Consider the following 19709-nt stretch of genomic DNA (forward strand, 5'->3'; position numbering starts at 1 on the left):
ATGTCTTTTCCATTATTTCTTCCCAATTGTCTTGTCTTTTAGACTTACTTTTAGTAGTTAATAGGAATTGATAAAAACACATGCATGTGTGTTTGTGTCTAGTCTTTATATACTTATTTCTTTTATTGAGACTTTCTCAACCCCTTCTGACATAAAAATATTTATTAGCTTATACAGATCTACAAAGCTACACAGAGAAACCCTGTTTCAAAAAATTTATTAAAATCATTATATTCTACATATTTAACTCTTTAATCTGCCTGGAATTTATTTGGTACAATTTTTCTCTAAATAGCTCGTCCATATAAGGGGAACTCTTGATACAATACTTTTGCATCTCTTGGAAACAGGATCTCTCATTCTGTAGCTCAGGCAGTCCTGTAAATCACCATGTAGCCTCTGCTGGTCTTGAACTCATGGCAATCTGTCTGCCTCAATCTTCTAAGTGTTGGATTACAGGTATGAGCCGCCATGCCTAGCATTGATCAAATTATTAAAAATAAAGCTTGATTTTTATTAAAAATAAAATATTCTGGAAATAGGTGTTGATATTTCATGGTACTTTTAGCTCCCAAGTATCTTAGGGATAATGCCAGCCATTCTTATCTGTTTAGAGGATAGGAGGAAACTGAAGACTAAAAACTGAGGAAAGGACGGGTCCCCATCCATGTCTTCCCTAGGATACTTTGTTTAGGCGGCACTCTTCAGTTATATAGACATTAATTTTTCTATTAAGTATTTAAAAGGCCAGCAAGTGAGCACCACTTAGACCAGATAGGTTCTGACCAGGAAGCTAATGCTGGTCTTTAAGCTTCAATTTGTGCTGCCCCAAAAGGTTACTCGTGGTCCATTCCCCAAATTCTTATCTTTTCAGTATTCTCCTAACATATGGTGGATGACTTCCAACAAAAACATCCAGCAGTGTATGAGAATATATGGCAGAAACAATGACTACACTGGGCCACTGTTCAAGAATGCTATTTAGACAAGCAATGGCTGAGAAATACAAAGAGAAAGCAGAGACCACTCACACAATCCTATTCCTTAGAAGGGAGAATACGCTAAGATCTGTTACCTATCCTTTGGGGTGTGTTCCAGGTGTGTGCAGGTGCTCACACACCCACACAGTTAAACTGCAAACATGGGGTGATAGGTGTACAAGTTTTCTTTTTGTCTACTCTCCATCTGATTACTAGTACAGCTCGATATCAGGGTGCTATTGGCTGGAAGTAATTGTGAAGCACAATTTAATTATATTAACTACATTTAGAGTTCTGTGATGAATATTCCCACAGTGGCATCTTTTCTACTGATGTTACCTTAAACTTCTACTGGTTATACTTTATCAACAACCACAATTAACTCTCTTAAAAAGAAGGAAAACTTGAGCAGGATCTTACTGAATCTATTCTGCATTTCTTTTCTTTAAAGAAGCCAGATATTAGTTTGTAACAGCTTCCTGCATATCACCTACCTAATGACATTTGCATTAGACATTAGTCGTGTGACCAGGAACCATGGGGATTTATGTTCCCATCCTGGATAACAGCCCCCTCCTTCTGCATTCTTCCCAGTTGTGCCTACAGTACTAAGTCAAAAGGAGCTTCCTGTTTCCACTGCTAGAGAACACTCGGGGGCGGTGGGCACAGTGCTTTGGGGATACCTACTTCAGCAGCTCCAGGCTTCTGTGATCCAGGGCAAGGCGAGGGTTTCCAGTCAAGTCCAGCTCTTGCAATTTTGGCGGCAGGTTTTCTGGCAACGAGATTTCGCTTAGCTCGTTGCAGCTCAGATCCACACACTGATGGAACAATGGAAACAAGAAAGATGGTCTGAGAGGCCGTAGATGAGCACTGGTCAATACAAAAAGGTAGCTGCCTGTCACTCTGCCACACCCATTTAAGGACATGGCTACATACATTTTCACTTTCTTTGACTCCACCATACATTTTCCATTGAAAGTCTAGGTCCGTATTTTAGATAAAGAATCAATTGAAAAAGGTATTAAGGACTGACCTTTTCCCCTTGATTTATATCTGTGCCTGTTTGGCCTTGAGGGTTATAATTCTGATATTAACATGAGTCCCAAAGGCCTTCTCCAAGCAAAGCAAAACAAGAGGAAGACACAGAACTTAAAAGAAAGTAAATAATCTAATTTGAAAATGGGATATAGGAATAAACTAGCTGAGAAATACTTAAAGAAATGTTTGACATTCCTGGTCCTCTGAGAAATGCAAACCAAACTAATTGGAGATCTCACACCACTCAGAATGGCCAAATGAAAACAAATGACAGCTCATGGGGACGATGTGGGGAAGGAGAACTTCTACTCACTGCTGGGAATGCAAGCTTGTACCACCACTGTAAATCAGTATGGCAGCTCCTCGGGGAGCAGGGAACAGATGTACCTCAAGATCAGCTACACCACTCTTGAACACATACCCAAAGGACTCTACATCACTACAGAGACACGTACCCATCCATGTTCATTGCTGCTCTATTCATAATAGCCAGAAACTGGAAATAGCCTAGATGTCTATGAACTGATGAATGCTAATGAAAATGTGGTATATTTACACCATGGAAAATTACTCAGCTAAGAATAAGAGAATTATGGAATTTTAGGTGAATGGAGCTAGAAAAAGTCATCCTGATGGAAGTAACCCAGATCCAAAAAGACAAATGTTATACGCTCTCTCTCGTATGTGGATGTTAGCCTTTACACTTCAGATGCATGTATGTTTCAATCCAAGTAACTACAGAGGTTAGGTACCTAGTAAGGGACCAGTTGATGGGAGGGGATCTTCCAAGGAAGGGAAACTAAGAGTGTAGTGTTATAAAAGGGTGAAAGGGAAACTAAAAGAGGAGAATTAAATGAGGGAGTGGGATGGAAAGAAGGGTAAAGGAAGGAATATGGGAAGGGACAACTAACATCAAAGCCCATTTGAAAAACCATGGAACTCCCAAATATCACAGACTATTGATTAGTTTCCACAACTTGATAGTAAGTCCCCATTGCTGAAGAAAACACCATGTCATCAAACACAGAGAAGATAAAAGCTTCACTACTGACTAGAGTTCATGGTACTGGACAGCACCCTGAATGCTACAAACCCTGAGATCTGCAACAGCAACCTGATGCATATATCCTGGTGCAATAGTGGGCACACTGGGTAGCCAACCACTGAAGAACTGGATTTAAGGCCCACTCTATGAGAGGGAACCCATACACGACAGTGCTAAAGTGTCCAAGACCTGAAACTAGATAGGAAACCAGACGAGGGGAGAACCTATGACTATTACTTCACTAAAAGAACACAATATGGTGACATATCCTGAATGCTGCAACCCATAAAGTCACACATAGCAGTATATGTATATATTGCTGTACCCACAGAGTAGAGCCTCATTATGTGTATATATAATATATATATGTATATTCATATGTATATACTATTCTACTCATAGAGCAGAGACTCATATGTATATGTGTGTATACATATGTGTGTATATATATGTATATTCATATGTATATACTCATAGAGCAAGGCCTCATTATGTATGTGTATATATATGTGCGTGTGTGTATGAATATATATATACACACAGAGCTCTATACTCATAGAGCAGAGCCTCACTTTATATATATTCATATGTATACATTGTCATACTCATAAAGCTGCATCTCATTATATATAATCATATGCATACACTGTTATACCCATAGAGCAGCTCCTCACTCAACCTATCAGAGAAACTTCTTCTTGCTGCAGATGGGAGTTAACCAGGGAGACCCACAACCGGACAATGGGCAGAGAGCAAGAGACTTAGGAACACTTAGCAGAAAGGGGGATAAAAGTATTCATCAAATCTTTCACCTCGGGTCTCAGGGAGCTATGCAAACAGTAGGCGGAAAGACTAAGAGTCAGAGTAGATGGATGACTCCAAGGAAACTGTCTTTCAGATCCAACATGACTGACACACAGATGAAGTCAGAGACCGTAGCATCAGGCACAAGACCTGTAGAGGTTGAAATCAGATGGGATCCCACTACAGAGAGGGGGAGTGGACAGCAGGTCTCATTGCCAGGCAAAAAGCTGTCTGCAAGTGATACCCGTTGTCAGAGGAAAAATCAGTTTTCTATAATAGAGTGTCCCTGGGTACACAAACACACTCTGGGGCAGGCCGTGTGTCCAGGGGTAGTTGGCCTGCAGGAAGCAGACTCAATGGTAGCTTTGCTTTGTTTTGGCAATTTTTTCTCACTGGTCTCTTGTTTTGATTTTTGTTTTTGCCGGGATTTTCCTTCTTTCTTTGTTGTCTTTTTGTTTTTATTCTTTATTTTTGTGTTTGAAAGAGAGAGCGAGAACAAACTAAGCTAGCTAGGTAGGGAGATGGAAAGGAACTGGGAGGAACTGGGGGAGGGCATAATCAAAATATATTATAGGAAAAATGTAATTAAAAACTTCATCCACTGAACTTGCACTGAACATGTAGGAAATGATTTATAATGCAAGAACACAGAAGCAAGGTCAACCCTGGAAGACTGCACAGTGATCTAGGGAGTGATAACAGCTGATCCCTGCGAGGCAGAACTGGTCAGACAGGAACCAGTTGGGCAGACAGTCCTCTGACATCCTATACTCTTGACTGCAAACACCTTGAATTCTGAAATCACCACAGAAAGGCTTCTCAGTCTGAGTTAGAATCAAGGTCTGAGTTAGAATCAGTGGTTCTCAACTCCTGGGGGCATGGGAAGACCCTTTCACAGGGATTGCTAAGACCATCAGAAATATCAGGTGTTTATAATTCACAACAGTGGCAAAATTATACATATGAAGTAGCAAAGAAAATAATTTTATGGTTGGGATCACCACATGAGGAACTATATTAAAGGGTCACAGCATTAGGAAGGTTGAGAACCACTGGTCTAGATTAGAGATTTTACTGGAAGCAAACAAACAAACCTGGAGAAAAACAATGCCTTGGAGAAGAATGATAAGTGGGTTAGAAGTAAGCTACCATCTGACTGAACCATTCAGCCAACATTAATGTCAGCACAGCAGCCAAAGTGTAGAACTGCTTTTCTATATAAAGTTGTAGTTGGATATAATTAGTCAAGTGTAGTTAAACTCAATCTGTAGATAGCCCTTTTAAATTGACATGTACTAACTTCATTTTTTTTCAGATAGATTTTAGATTTAGTTACAAGAATTCACAATGATAACATGGTACATATTTAATTTCTAAATGTGCATATGCTCCCAAGCAACATTCACTTCCTCCAAATACTGGATTTCTGAAATATGTATGAAATTAGTTGCAAATTATGAATTAAAGAAAAGGCATCCTGTATTAACGGACCAATTTCCTTGTGCTGATAATTGTTAACAATGGCTGTAGGTCTGTTACAATGTTACATGGCATCTGGCACATGCTCCTGAAGGTTTTGGTTTTACTATAAAAGAATATTTTCACAGTGAAAAAAAAAAAAAAAGCCAAATGGCATAAAAAACAGTAAAACACAAAATGAGCATGACATTTTGACTGAAAAGACTTGAAAGGAAGTTATGACAACACCTCGGGCTGTCCTCCACATTCCTCAGAGTAGGAGTGCACTGCCCTTCATCCACCGGCAAACAGCATAAAGGAGATCAGCCCACGTCTGTTTCTGAGGGTCACGGACAGTGCCCCTTTGCACAAGGAGTGTCTGTAAGCAGGTGCTGAGTATGTACATGAAGCTAGCTAGCACTGGTCCCTTTCTTATCTGCTCTGCAGCAAAGGGTACAGCCTTGAATTCAGAAGCACCTGGGAACACTAGAGTTTAAAAACAGATGGAAGATAGCCAGCCAGAGCCCTGCTTGCTGCTTCTCCCCTGAGCCCTCTGATGGTGCTCTGCCTCCAAAGAGAACTGGCATCAGATTCCCTGGCTTTCAGAACAACATTTCCTGATTCTAGGACTCGGATGCTGGTTCCTGGTCCCTGCTGCCATATATGCATTACAGATGCTGCCTGACTTCAAATACACAAGCAACTACTCTACCCATCTGCATCCTGACCTCATGGCTTTCCATGGCCCTATTTTCTGAAGAACTAAACTAACCCTTTTGTCTTGTCCACTTAAAGTAGCTTTCTCCCCACATTGTGAAGATCTTCACAATGAATCACACTCGTTCTTTATCACTGCATACTAGTGACAAGAACACCAGGCGGGCTTGCTGGGTACAGCTGAGCCAGGCTCAACCACAGTGCTGACTCAGGCTGCAATCCTTCCATGCTGATTAAGAGCTAATCTATCTTTGGAGGGAAGTCTATCCATTTTCAGCTTCTTATAGCCACTGATTAAAAATAATTTATAGTCTATAGCTTGGAGATGTAGTGATTGCATAACTACCATGGCCTCCATGCAGGTCAGTGGCCCCACAGGGAAGAGCTGAGACCAGCTCCACAGCCACTGGTTTCTGGGATGTGGCAGCCACCAACGGCCTAGGCATGGACCCAGGCCAAGGTCCAGCAGGCCCAAGCTTACTCACATTGTGATGGGTGTCGGGCTTCTCTCACTGGATGGCTGAAAACTAGTTGGCTACAGAGGGAGTTAAAGGCCGGACTGGCTTCCTCCCCATGATGGAGTATATCAAACTGTGAGCTAAAACCAATCTATTCCCCCTTGAGCTACCTTTGTTGGGGTTATTTTACCACAGCAACTAAAAATCACTAAGGCATAAGTAATGAAAATCAGGACTTCGCACAATTTATCTATTTGTATTATAAACAGAATAGTTAAAAAGAGCATGCGCACAAATAGCACAGTAAAAGAGGAAACACCCACATCTAAGAGCTGCATTCTACTAAGCCAGGCACGGAAGCAAAGATAAACAATGTGAAGTGTCTGTGCTGGCATGTCACCCTGCATGGAGTACAAGACAGCCACACGGCACAGCCCTAGAGTTTGGGGAGCCAGGTCTACTGACTTGGAGCCTGGAGTTCATGGTCACTCACAGACCTTGACTTCTGGGAGCTGCATAACTTCGGGAAAGACCTCGATGCAGTTGGAGTGAGCAATCACTGTGTGCATACGCCTGCAATTCATGATCGTTGTTGGAATGGCTTTCAGTTTATTCCCGCTGACGTCAATTTCTTCAAGTTCCTCCAGTTTTGCCATTTTACTAAAGGAAATGGATGGGAGAATCACCAAGTAACTATAAAACAGTTTAAATGGTCAGACACGATGAGAAAACGATCTTATGACTAAAGATTCACTTATAATAATCATTTTTATAGATGCTTTGCACTGTTGCTTTTCAGTAGCAAAATGCTTTATCACTTCTTTTTCTCTTATAGGAAAAAACTTAAGTTCAACGCTTAAGCTGACAACAAGAAGGTTCTTCTCTTGAAATCTTTTTGCTATGGAATTCATTTCTTCTGGACAGCCTCAATTCAATAATGGCTGCAAAGGAAACTCCTTCCCAGTCTTCACCATCTGTGTAGAGGGATCATGTCAACTTTAGTCACATGTTTTAATGTATTTAAAAATATTTATTTTTCAAATCTGTAACTTTAATAATTAAAGTAAGCAACAAGGGGACAATTTAAGGAGCAGAGCTTCATGGTTTCTCCATCAGCCTGGAGGACAAAGCAAGTTCTTCACCGTGAGAGCATCCACTCCTTAGATCCTTTCCCACCCTGGTGATAAGTGAATAAGGACTGTGGGAATCCTTATGAGTTTGAAGTCCCTGGTATTTTTTCTACTCATGATTCTATTTGTTTAAAAAAAAAATGCATCAAGAAACACTACTGCTGTATCAACTCTCAAATGTTAAAGGTTATCTTTTTCTTGTCTTGATATAAACATATGCCTCAGATGTAACAATAACTAAGTTTTCTTGTCAAACCATTTATTTTGATATTATACAATATATCCACCAGGCTATATGGTTATATTATAAATAACAATATAGAGTTTGAAGTAGCTAATTTATGATAGCTGGAATTCATATATTATTTTAACATGTTCTTTACATTTGAAAAGAAATATGAAAAAACCAATGAGTAATGAGGCATGAGAAATGATGGAAGGTGTGGAAATTAGGCCCAAGGAAGGAAAAGTATTCATGTCTTAACACAGAAAGAAGTTGGCTCAGCAACGGCTTGACTGCTGGAATATGCTCACAACATCTGGTTAGAGGTCTATTCTAAAGGAGACAGACATTTCTATAGGAGACACTACATATCACAACCCTATGGGAGGGAAGACATAGCAAGATTAGTTTTCACCAAGTACATAAAAATCTTTTGTATAATTCAGGTTGGTGACTAACACCTGGCATGGGTAAATGGGGGCGTAGTCTCAGAGTCAGTGATCACTTTTCATATAGAATTTACACAGGTACCATCAAATATCGGACAAGAGAAGCCCCTTTAGGCACACTACTATGTAGTGACTATGCCCCTTTCCAAAGCATTACTGATGCATTCCCCTGAAGATCACAGAAGCAACAGCTTAACCATCAACATCAAATGAGGGGACACAGGAATGAAACCTGTATTACCAAAACCAAAGCTATGTCAAAAATCAACACAAACAGGGATCGCCACCTTCTGCAAGAGCTTCAACAGACTGGGAAGTCACTCTGGGCAGCAGAAGGCATATTGTTTTGATCTTACAGTACCGATCTGTAGTGACCAACAGAACACCAGAAGGTTGTTATTTGCTTCTGCGATGTGTAGGTGTGTGTTCCAAGTCCTAACTTGTAAGAAAAATGTCAGTGAAATGGAAACAGAGTAAATCCTCTTGGAAGGCTGGGTGTATGGGGTTCTGCAAAGTCAGACAGTGTGCCGCTGCTCCCCAAACAGATCTGAAATACTGGACCTTCTCAGAGCCGTTTTTTCCAACGGCAAGTCGTTCCTATGTCTGTGCAGTCAATACTATGTTTCTGTCTGTTTTCCCTTCTTCGTTCTCTTCTCCTTTTTGTGGTGTTAACACAGAGCCCTGGGCACTCTGCAGTGCTATACCATCTTGCTTTCATGGTTTTTATGTATAATGTGGTATATATGAGTAGAGGTCACATTGGACGTTTTCCTCTACCCCTCCCCACTGTGGCTTTTGGATAGTAGTCTACTATGAGGAAAGCAGAAAATTGTGAGGATCTCTCACTTGAACATGGATGGAGTGCACCAACTGGCTAGGCTCTCAAGCCAGTGAGCGGGTGGGATCTGCCTGTGTGTCTCCCAGAGCTGGGGTTATAGTACGTGTCAGCATGCATGCTTTTCTGTGAGCACTGGGGACTGACACTGGGTTCTCATGCTTGCGCTGCAATCACTTTACCCACGGGGATGAACTAAGTGTTCAAATAAATGAAAAGCTGTAGGTGTACTGTTTTATTAAATAGTATATAAAATGAACAGGTATAGTTCAAGATAATCTCAAACTTGTTATTACTAAATTGCTACAACAGGGGAGTTTGCATTAAGCACTAAATGAGCCAGATCCTATAACATATATTTTTTTTTTAAAATTTTACTGTTTATTTATCTGTCTGTGTATGTGCACACACATGTAGGCACTTGGGGAGGACAGAAGAGGGTACTAGACTCTTAGAACTGGAGGTACAGATGGTTGGGCTGGACTTGGGGCACTGGGAATGAACTTGGGTCTTTTGAAAGAAGCAAGCAATCCTAACTACTGAGTCACCTGTCTCTCTCTCTCTCAATAATGTTTTTAATTGCAAAAGCCTGTTTAAAAGGTAAACATCAATAAAGAAACACTTTCTCTATCACTCTAGAAAAAAATATATTCTGAGAAATACTGATTACATTGTCCAGCAGGATAATATTATGTGATAAGATTTGATTGTCAACTTAAAAAATAATTTATTAATTTGTATTTATTTTATATGTATGAGCATTTTGCCTGCATTTACATGTGTGAACCACATGCACAGTGCCTGTATAGGTCACAGAAGGGTGCTGGATCCTCTGGGACTGGAGTTGTGGATGGTTGTGACCCATTATGTGGGTGCTGGAAACCAAATCTAGGTCCTCTGCAAGAGCAACAGGTGTCATCCTTCCAGTCCCCACAGTCCAGCTCTTAAAATACACAACTGTTTTGTGTTTAGTTTTTCAAATTAAACTGAATAGCTAAAGAGAAGCAAAAGAAAACAAGTCTACTAAACACATATCTTACTTGAAAATCTTAAGAATATTCTAGTGGTTTGGGTTTTGGAGATAGTCACATCAGAAAAACCAGCACAGTTGTCCTAAGGAAATGCTTGTTGATTTCAGCTTGCAAAAAAAGTCACTATAGATAATGGAGGAATGGACTCATATTACTCGAACTACAGCTCCCTCTGTGACTCCTCCCCTTCTGTAACACAAGGTAAGAACATCACTTTACAACCCTATTACCTTGCTGGGAAGCTCTGAAGCCTGTTATAGGCCATGTGCAGGATCTTCAGACGTGGGTGTCCTGTTAACAAGGGCACACACTTATCGGTGAGGCTGTTGTTCGTCAGGTACAACTCCTGTAATATACTGCTTGTCTCTTCAGAAAGTGTGGCTGGAGGCAGAGTTTCCAGTTTGTTTGCAGATGCATTCAGGAATCTCAGGCTACAGAGACAAAATGCAGCAAAGTCCACTGATTAGCCAGAGCTCAAGTTCAGATCCCTCAGAAAATCCAGAAGCTAACAAGCAGGAAAGGTGGGAGAGCTGAGTTTAGAAACAGGAACAAAAAGACACGTCCTGGCTGCAGGCATATGGAGAGAACCCTTGCCGCAATCAGATTCCAAATCATCCAAACAGAGGAAGAACAAGGTGGGAGCAAAATGTGCCATAGCTCTGCTCTCAAAAGACAACAGGCTAAGCAGGTGCAACAAGCAGGTATGGACTGCTCAGCGCACGGGGTCACCCACCAAAGTTTGTGGACAGCTCCACCTGCCCACCATGAGAATCTGTCGTAAGAAAATGCACCATTCTCATGGTGCAAAAACATCTTGGTCAACATGCAGGGAAGGGCCCAGCCATAAATAAAGACATCCAAATCACACTCCTTCCTTCAGGCTCAGGGATGATGAAGAAAGGGGAAAGAAAGACTGTAAGAGACGGGGGTGGAGGACACGATAGGGCAGATAAACATTTGAACTCACAGCAGTGTGACAGCACCCATAAAGCCTTTGCAAGCTTAAGCTAGGGGGAAAATCCCAGCATGGGGAGGACATAAAATCCACTCCTAGGTGAGGAGCTACTGATACTTGATAGCTATTCAGAGAGGGAGAGTCAGTTTGCTTTAACAGTGTGGCCTTTGGCTGGCTAGCCAGGCTCCAGGGCACGGCCCCCACCCCAAGAGTGCCTGGGAGACACAAATTAGAGTCCTTGAGTTAAAAGGAGGGAGCATATGAGAAGGAGAACACAAAGTTGGGTGGGTTGGGAGGTGACAGTTGATCTGCGAGAAGTTGGAGAAGGCGAGATGAATATGATCAAAACACATTGCATCAAATTCTCAAGGAATTAATAAAAGTATTACTTAAAATCCATCTTGGCTTAAACATTCAATATGAGTTCGGGGATGTTCTAGCATATGTTGAGAAAAGAGGATGTTTAAAGGAATACAGAAGGTTGGATACAGTTATTTTTTAATCTTAGTTCTTTTTTTAAAGGCTCTATATTAGGAGCCCTCCCTAGTACGCTACGCTCACTCTAAACTCTCACTAATTTAACACTCCAGTTCTGCACACATACCCATTTATACGCACACCCAACTTCACTGCTTATCTGAGGAAAAGCAACTTCCCCAAAATAGAATATTTTCCATTAAAGAAACATGTATTCTGTTGACATTTAAACAAGGGGGGGGGGAAGGGTTGATTAGGCTGTAGAGACCATATATAGTCATGGGAAATTATAGCTATGTGTTGTGGAGTAGAAAATAAAAGGTCATTCATGCAGTTTTCGACCTGGTCTTAAGTAGGAAGAAAAGCAGTTTCATCACTAGAATCCCTTATTTTTTAGGTCCCTTTCTACAACCTGACTTATATATACCAGTTAAGAACTTCCTCTGTGCAGAATTAGAATAAATTAAAATGTAAGAATTGCAATTTTATTGCTCCTAAAATATCATGGAGTAAGGTCAACTGGGAAACCATCTGACAACTATTAAGACATAAGTCTCTAGGAAATGTGCAGTTAAAGGCACATAAAAGACTGAGGGAGAATGAATCCATGAATATTTGCATAGTTTTAGGCCAGAAAAAGAGAAAATGTTGTTTTTGAAACACTGACACATCAATGCTCATCTAGAAAGCTCAAATGGGATTTTAAAAGCTCTCAGCATCTGAACAAGAGGAAGAAAATTATTTCCAAGGGCTTCTCATCAGCTTGAAATTGCCTGCTTTTATGGAACGCTCCACTCTGTTCAGAAAAATAAGGCTGGGGAACCCTCGTACCACACTCCTCCAAGAAATGGAGCTAAGCAACCTGGAATTAGGGGGGCTAGCTGCAAAGGATGGTTTTGAACCACATAAAGCACAACCGTGCTGTCACCAAACACTGAATAACTTTTTATTTTATCACGATCTCAGGAAAATTACATGTAATAGCCATTCTCTTAAATAATCTTTCTTCAATGTGAATATTAGAGCAGAAGCCAAATTGAATTGATTTAATGGTCTAGGTATCTCCCTTCTTCCACAAGGAACAACTCCTTTCAATGTACAAAATCAAATCCTCCATGTAGAGAGCAGTCGAATAACGACAAGCTGCATGGCCCACTCCTGTCTTCAGCCTGAAGGATGGCCTATGTGCCTCAGGCCACTACGATGTGGTAACTATTCTTAAGCCTCCAACTTGCCGATTTCTGTTAATATCAGCATAAAAAGATTTTAAAAGGCAAAGAAAGTTTAATGTGCTGAGAGATGTTTCAGCCACGTTTGCCACATGACATAATAATCTAATTAAAAAGGCAATACAATGCTACCAGTGTTTTCATTTATCAGGTGCTTTCTGGGAAGCAGCTTACATTCCTATTTTCCATCTCCCGAGACTATCTCAGTATCCTAGATATCCCTCATATTTCACAGAAGACAGAGCCCAAAGCTGAGAAAGTGAAATCACTTGGTAATGGTCAAACAGTGATGAGTAGCACTGAGAAAAACCTCATCAATCTCAATAGCCCATTATTCCTAACATGGCTCTCCAGAATTCAGACGTTAAAATAGAAATGGGCCCCTTTCTCTGAAACTGCTGCGGCCTAGCAGGACCTGCTAAAGATCCTGTGTGCATGCACTTCAAACTCAATTCTTATAATCAATAGCTCCTAACAAGAGCACTTGGGAAGCCACAGCCAGAGGAGAAAGCCACTTCTTGCCTCTAGAGATAACGGCTCAATTCCTCTGTCTTGGCACACTGTCCGCCTGGCTCTGGGTTGTCTTGTTTCTTTTGATTATACCCTAAAATTCGGTCTCTAGAGGAGCTCGGGGTTTGGTGCCGTAACAGACTTACCTTGGTCATGGTATCTTGGCACAACAATAGAAAGTAATTAAGACAAGAATGTTACGCCACATTCGTTGTTCATCATCCCAAGAATGAGGCTGTGTAGAATGCTACTATGTATGGGGTTGCTGCATGGTTCCTCATCAGTAGAGTGAGACTAAGTAGAACGGTACTCCATACGGATTACTCCATAGCTTATCATCACTACAGTTAACTGTGTAGAATGGTACTCCATATGGATTGTTCCATATTATCATCACTAGGGTTAACTGTGTAGAATGGTACTCCATATGGATTGTGCCATATTATCATCTCTAGAGTTAGCTGTGTAGAACAGTACTCCATGTAGACTGTTTTATTTTTCAGAATCCACATTTAACTATTAGGTTTCAGAGCTGATCACCAAGGTTATTCCAGGTACACAATTAAGAGCTTGTTGTGTGTTATAGAAGCGTGTTGACCACTTTCTGTTCTTCAAGCTCTCAATGTGCAAACCCTGCTCCTTTGGGAGGCACTTTCCGACTTCCTCTGTTTATTGGAACCCTGTTATTTCTTCATTTCACTCTCACTTTTCTGCCTTCCTTTAATGTCTCTTCCTGAAGTTTTAGTTGAAAGTATTACCCTTTATCCACCTGGGAACATGCTGCTAATTTATGAGGTGATTGTTATTCTTTTCTGTTTTATGAGTTCAATGACCTCTCCTCCCGTTTGTCCACGTTTGTTTTTAACTTCCTTTTTCTATCCTCTAATGCTCACCAGTATATTTAACTCTGCCTGTAATGCTGCCTTACATTTTTGTCTTCACAATGACTTACGGGAGGATGCATGCTCTCTTTGGTTTTTCTTAGGCACTGCTTATAGATATGTTCCCCGTTTCTCTGTTGATTTTCATGGCATCTGGTTATTTATAATGGTCTTTTAAATTATGTGTATATGTGTGTAGGTCTGTTGCAGTGCCTGGGAAGGCCAGAGTTGGAGTCACAGGCAACTGTGAGAAGTGAACTTGAGTCCTCTGCATGAGCAGTAAGTAAGCCATCTTGCTCTCTATCCTGTTAATGAGACTCTAAGTCACTGGGACCATGTGCTGTCTATCCTAAGCGATTTTGTTTGGAATGAGAACAGATTGCTATTGTGTCCTCCAGTGTTCTGTTCAGACTTTGGGATTCCTGTTCCTGTGTCCCTTCCCTTTTACCAGCTTTCTTAGTGAGGGTTTCTATTGCTGTGATGAAATATGAACAAAAAGCAAGCTGGGCAGGAAAGGGTTTATTTGGCTTACACTTCAGCATTGCTGTTCACCACTGAAGGAAGTCAGGACAGGAAGTCAAACACGGCAGAGTCCCAGAGTCAGGAGCTGATGCAGAGGCCATGGCGAGGCGCTGCTTACTGGCTTGCTTCCCCTACCTTGCTCAGCCTACCTTCTTATAGAGCCCAGGACCACCTGCCACTCACCATGGGCTGGACCCTCCTCCTTTGATCACTAAATGAGAAAAGAACTTACAGCTGGACCTCAAGGAGGCATTTCCTTAGCTGAGGCTCCTTCCTCTAAAGAATCTATAGCTTGTGTCAAGCTGACCCACAAAGCCACCTAGTACCACTGACCCCTTGTCAACTGACACACAAAAATATCACTATTAAGCCACAACCCTTTCCTTTTCTACTCAGCCCCATGATCTTAAATAACTTTAAAAAGCCCCATAGTCTCTACAGAGTCAAACATAAAATTTCAGTTCCTTTAAAATAGTCAATCTCTTTAAAAATCCAAAGTCTTTTAAAATTCAAGTTTCTCAACTGTGGGCTCCAGTAAAATGCATTCTTACTTCAAGAGAGAATAATCAGGGCACAGCCACAGTCAGAGCAAACAAAATTCCAATCACCCAGTGTCTGGGATTCACTCACAATCTTCTCTGGCTCCACCCTCTGTGGCTCTCACGGCCTCTCCCAGGCTCTGGCTGCTCCACTCCACTGCTGCTGCTGATCTTGGTGGTCATCGGTGCTACGGGCACCTCCAAAACACTGCTATTCTGCTGCAACTGGGCTGCACTGTGACCAACAGCCTCTCATAGGCTCTCCTCATGGTGATGAGCAGCAAGTTCTCTCCATGGCCATCAGCCCTGGGCTTCAGTACCACTCTCTCCATGGCCATCAGCCCTGGGCTTCACTCTCTCCATGGCCATCAGCCCTGGGCTTCACTATCACTCTCTCCATGGCCATCAGCCCTGGACTCCACTCTCTCCATGGCCATCAGCCCTGGGCTTCACTATCACTCTCTCCATGACCATCAGCCCTGGGCTTCAGTACCACTCTCTCCATGGCCATCAGCCCTGGGCTCCACTCTCTCCATGGCCATCAGCCCTGGGCTTCACTATTACTCTCTCCATGGCCATCAGCCCTGGGCTTCACTCTCTCCATGGCCATCAGCCCTGGGCTTCAGTACCACTCTCTCCATGGCCATCAGCCCTGGGCTCCACTCTCTCCATGGCCATCAGCCCTGGGCTTCACTATCACTCTCTCCATGGCCATCAGCCCTGGACTCCACTCTCTCCATGGCCATCAGCCCTGGGCTCCACTCTCTCCATGGCCATCAGCCCTGGGCTCCACTCTCTCCATGACCATCAGCCCTGGGCTTCACTCTCTCCATGGCCATCAGCCCTGGGCTTCAGTACCACTCTCTCCATGGCCATCAGCCATGGGCTTCACTCTCTCCATGGCCATCAGCCCTGGGCTTCACTATCACTCTCTCCATGGCCATCAGCCCTGGACTCCACTCTCTCCATGGCCATCAGCCCTGGGCTCCACTCTCTCCATGGCCATCAGCCCTGGGCTCCACTCTCTCCATGACCATCAGCCCTGGGCTTCACTCTCTCCATGGCCATCAGCCCTGGGCTTCAGTACCACTCTCTCCATGGCCATCAGCCATGGGCTTCACTCTCTCCATGGCCATCAGCCCTGGGCTTCACTATCACTCTCTCCATGGCCATCAGCCCTGGACTCCACTCTCTCCATGGCCATCAGCCCTGGGCTCCACTCTCTCCATGGCCATCAGCCCTGGGCTTCACTCTCTCCATGGCCATCAGCCCTGGGCTTCACTATTACTCTCTCCATGACCATCAGCCCTGGGCTTCAGTACCACTCTCTCCATGACCATCAGCCCTGGGCTTCAGTACCACTCTCTCCATGACCATCAGCCCTGGGCTTCACTATTACTCTCTCCATGGCCATCAGCCCTGGGCTTCAGTACCACTCTCTCCATGGCCATCAGCCCTGGGCTTCAGTACCACTCTCTCCATGGCCATCAGCCCTGGGCTCCACTCTCTCCATGGCCATCAGCCCTGGGCTTCACTATCACTCTCTCCATGGCCATCAGCCCTGGGCTCCACTCTCTCCATGGCCATCAGCCCTGGGCTTCACTATCACTCTCTCCATGGCCATCAGCCCTGGGCTCCACTCTCTCCATGGCCATCAGCCCTGGGCTCCACTCTCTCCATGGCCATCAGCCCTGGGCTTCACTATCACTCTCTCCATGACCATCAGCCCTGGGCTTCACTATTACTCTCTCCATGACCATCAGCCCTGGGCTTCACGATTACTCTCTCCATGACCACCGGCCCTGGGCTTCACTGCCACTGAGGCTGCACCTTCACCAATGGCTTCTCCTGGCCTCTCACTGTCAAGCCTCAGCTGCTCTCCATGACCCCTTCATGCCTCCAAAAACAGTACCACCTGGGTGATGTTTACACATTAGCAGGTCTGGCTGCCCCTGAGCACAGCTTCTCTGTGCACTCAGGAAACACTTCCCAGAAGATTTCCCCTGGGTCATGCTAGTCTTGTCTTAATCACCACTAATTTCTTAGCTGCAGGTGACCAACGTCAAATATTCCAGGAATGCAAAATCTTGCTTTAGTAGCTCTGGTATCTTGTTAATCAGCTGACTCTTCAGTCCCAGCAAAGCAATACAGCAGGATCTTAATTCCTCTGATGATTCTACCTTGTGTCAAATTGGCCCACAAAACCAGCCAGTGCACCAACCCAAGGACTGACCCTTCAGACAGGTCGTAAGCCAGTGCCCTTCTACTCTCCTGCCAAGTGTCTCATTCTGTCTTGGCTTGATATGCAGCCTGAGACTAAGATGGGTGGAGTAGAATTGGAGACTGCTTGCTGAAACCTCATGCTTACTTCTCTTTCTTTAAGCTTTACCTCTTTGTGAGCAAGAAATAAAGAACAACTACCCAAGGAACGCTCAGAGGGCAGAGTCTCATCTTCAACCTTCAGTTACCAATGTTAAGTGGTGCAGGAGTAGACTCAAAATCTAACTACAAGGGTCTTGGCAAGTGTGAAATTCTCAGTTGTGTACACCTCCCATCCTAATGCACTCTTGTGGTTTCTTAAGAACAGATAATGCCATAAGTACCAATACAAGAGCAAATGACTCCTCATCACTAGACATTTAGGACTCTTGATGATCCTTCCTGAACAGTATTCATAGGTACTTGTATGAACATTTACAACATTTGGTTAAAGTCTTCTGGATCATTCCTGTTAGCCCCAAGTGACACTAGTCACCAGAATAAGAACCCTGCCAAAATCACATAGCTGGCCATCCTCTGATGTTCCCCGTTTCCTTCCCCAGGACTGAGGGAAATCTGGGAACTTTTCTGTGTGGTCTTCTAACTCCCACTGGCTGACTCTCTGCTTTTGACACACCTGCCAGCTGATTTTGATGCTACTAAATCCCAAAGAGCCACCACATACAAATATTTGAGAAACACAAGAGATGAAGTATGTGCTGTCCCTACTGCCACCGAGTCTTCTGTAGGAATCTATTTGTCAGCAGGCCCTCCCATAGTCACATTGAGTTTTCAGTGTTCGGTGGGCCTTGCATACTAGAATCACAAGGCTGACCTCATTAAACATTTGGATCCCAGCTCTCCTTCCAACATCTAAGTCCATGGAACCGAGATAAAAGCCAGGAATCTGCAAGTTCTCTAGAGGATTCTGAAGAGCATACTTTTAGAAACACTTTTAATCTACCACATCCCTCCAAACACCAGAACTTCAAAGATAGCTCACTTAAATGAAAAAGTGTGGGCAAGCCAGCTCTTCAAAATGCCAGAAATATCTGCCTTTGCCAAGGAGCACCAGTTGTCATGGTCAATTGATCACCTTCTTCTGATTTTCTGTTCTCTTTTAGTTCCTTTGATATTTACACATATTCTGTCTGAGTCACTCAAGCTTATGGTTTATGGTGTGACTAATACTCTGGGGACAGTTAATGAGTACAAATGAGAAATACCATGAACCTCATTGGCACACAGATGTCCCCACCCCCATCTGCTGCCTCTGAGCATCCTCAGTCTGCTCCAACCAGGTACAAAAACCCCTGGGTCAGTTGGGAAACTCTGCCTGGCCATCAAATGTGCATGATGAGCCTGGGTGGACAGGGAGTCAGTCACTGCCAAGATTCTGAGAAAGAACAGAAGGATGGCAGTACCTCTGGCTGTGACTCATCCACTCTGGCAACCCACGGGGAATTACCTGGCCTTCCTCTGACCATCTGTTGGAGATAGCCACGTATCTGAAACTCCTTTGGTGTTTCTATCATGAGAACACTCATCACAGAACAAAAAGATGTTCAGTTTACCCAACAGAATTAAATCCTGCCCTCCCTCAACATGCAATATCAGAGCCAAATTCTTAACAATGCATAGTCCACCAAATTTCACATCCATCTACAACTCTGAGCTATGAGCGTATGCTTATTTTAAAATACATACTAACTTTAATTGTCATAAGTGTACATGTATTTACAATACAGTGTGACATTTCAATTCAGTAGAGAGCATGAACTGCCATTTTTAAAAAGTAACTCAAATAAAACTCAAAGGTGAACATAAAAAGTAAGTTCATAAACTGGTGGTTAAGTCATAAGCATGCTAAAAAGATAGGCCCCCAAGCTTTCAGAGAGAAATAAGTCACCTAATTTCCAAGTAGATTATCATCTTATTTGTTTACCAAGTAACTCCCTGCTAACAGGGAGAACAGACCAACATGTGCTATTGCTCAGTGATACAATCTAATCTAGAATGGGAAACAATAATTTATTATTATCACAACAAATATTTTTTTAACTATTGCTAAGATTTGAACTATGGAATAAACTGACATAGGAATTTATGTGGTTTCAATAATGCCTTGGAGCTACCTGCTAAACACAAACAGAAAATTCATTTTGTCAC

At 42.8% G+C, this 19709-nt stretch overlaps 1 protein-coding gene across 1 annotated transcript in view; it reads right to left on the reverse strand.

The window, feature by feature from the left end:
• Positions 1 to 19709, reverse strand: part of Phlpp1 (PH domain and leucine rich repeat protein phosphatase 1) — a 193795-nt gene that overhangs the window by 22372 nt on the left and 151714 nt on the right. Inside the window, exons 11-13 of the mRNA XM_051203918.1 lie at positions 10399 to 10599; positions 6998 to 7160; positions 1668 to 1798 (exon numbers count right to left, since the gene is read on the reverse strand). Of these exons, the coding sequence (XP_051059875.1) occupies positions 1668 to 1798; positions 6998 to 7160; positions 10399 to 10599 (495 nt within the window). The remainder of the gene's footprint in view (positions 1 to 1667; positions 1799 to 6997; positions 7161 to 10398; positions 10600 to 19709) is intronic.

This window comes from Phodopus roborovskii, unplaced genomic scaffold (assembly GCF_943737965.1).
Source record: "Phodopus roborovskii unplaced genomic scaffold, PHOROB, whole genome shotgun sequence".
Lineage (NCBI taxonomy): Eukaryota > Metazoa > Chordata > Mammalia > Rodentia > Cricetidae > Phodopus > Phodopus roborovskii.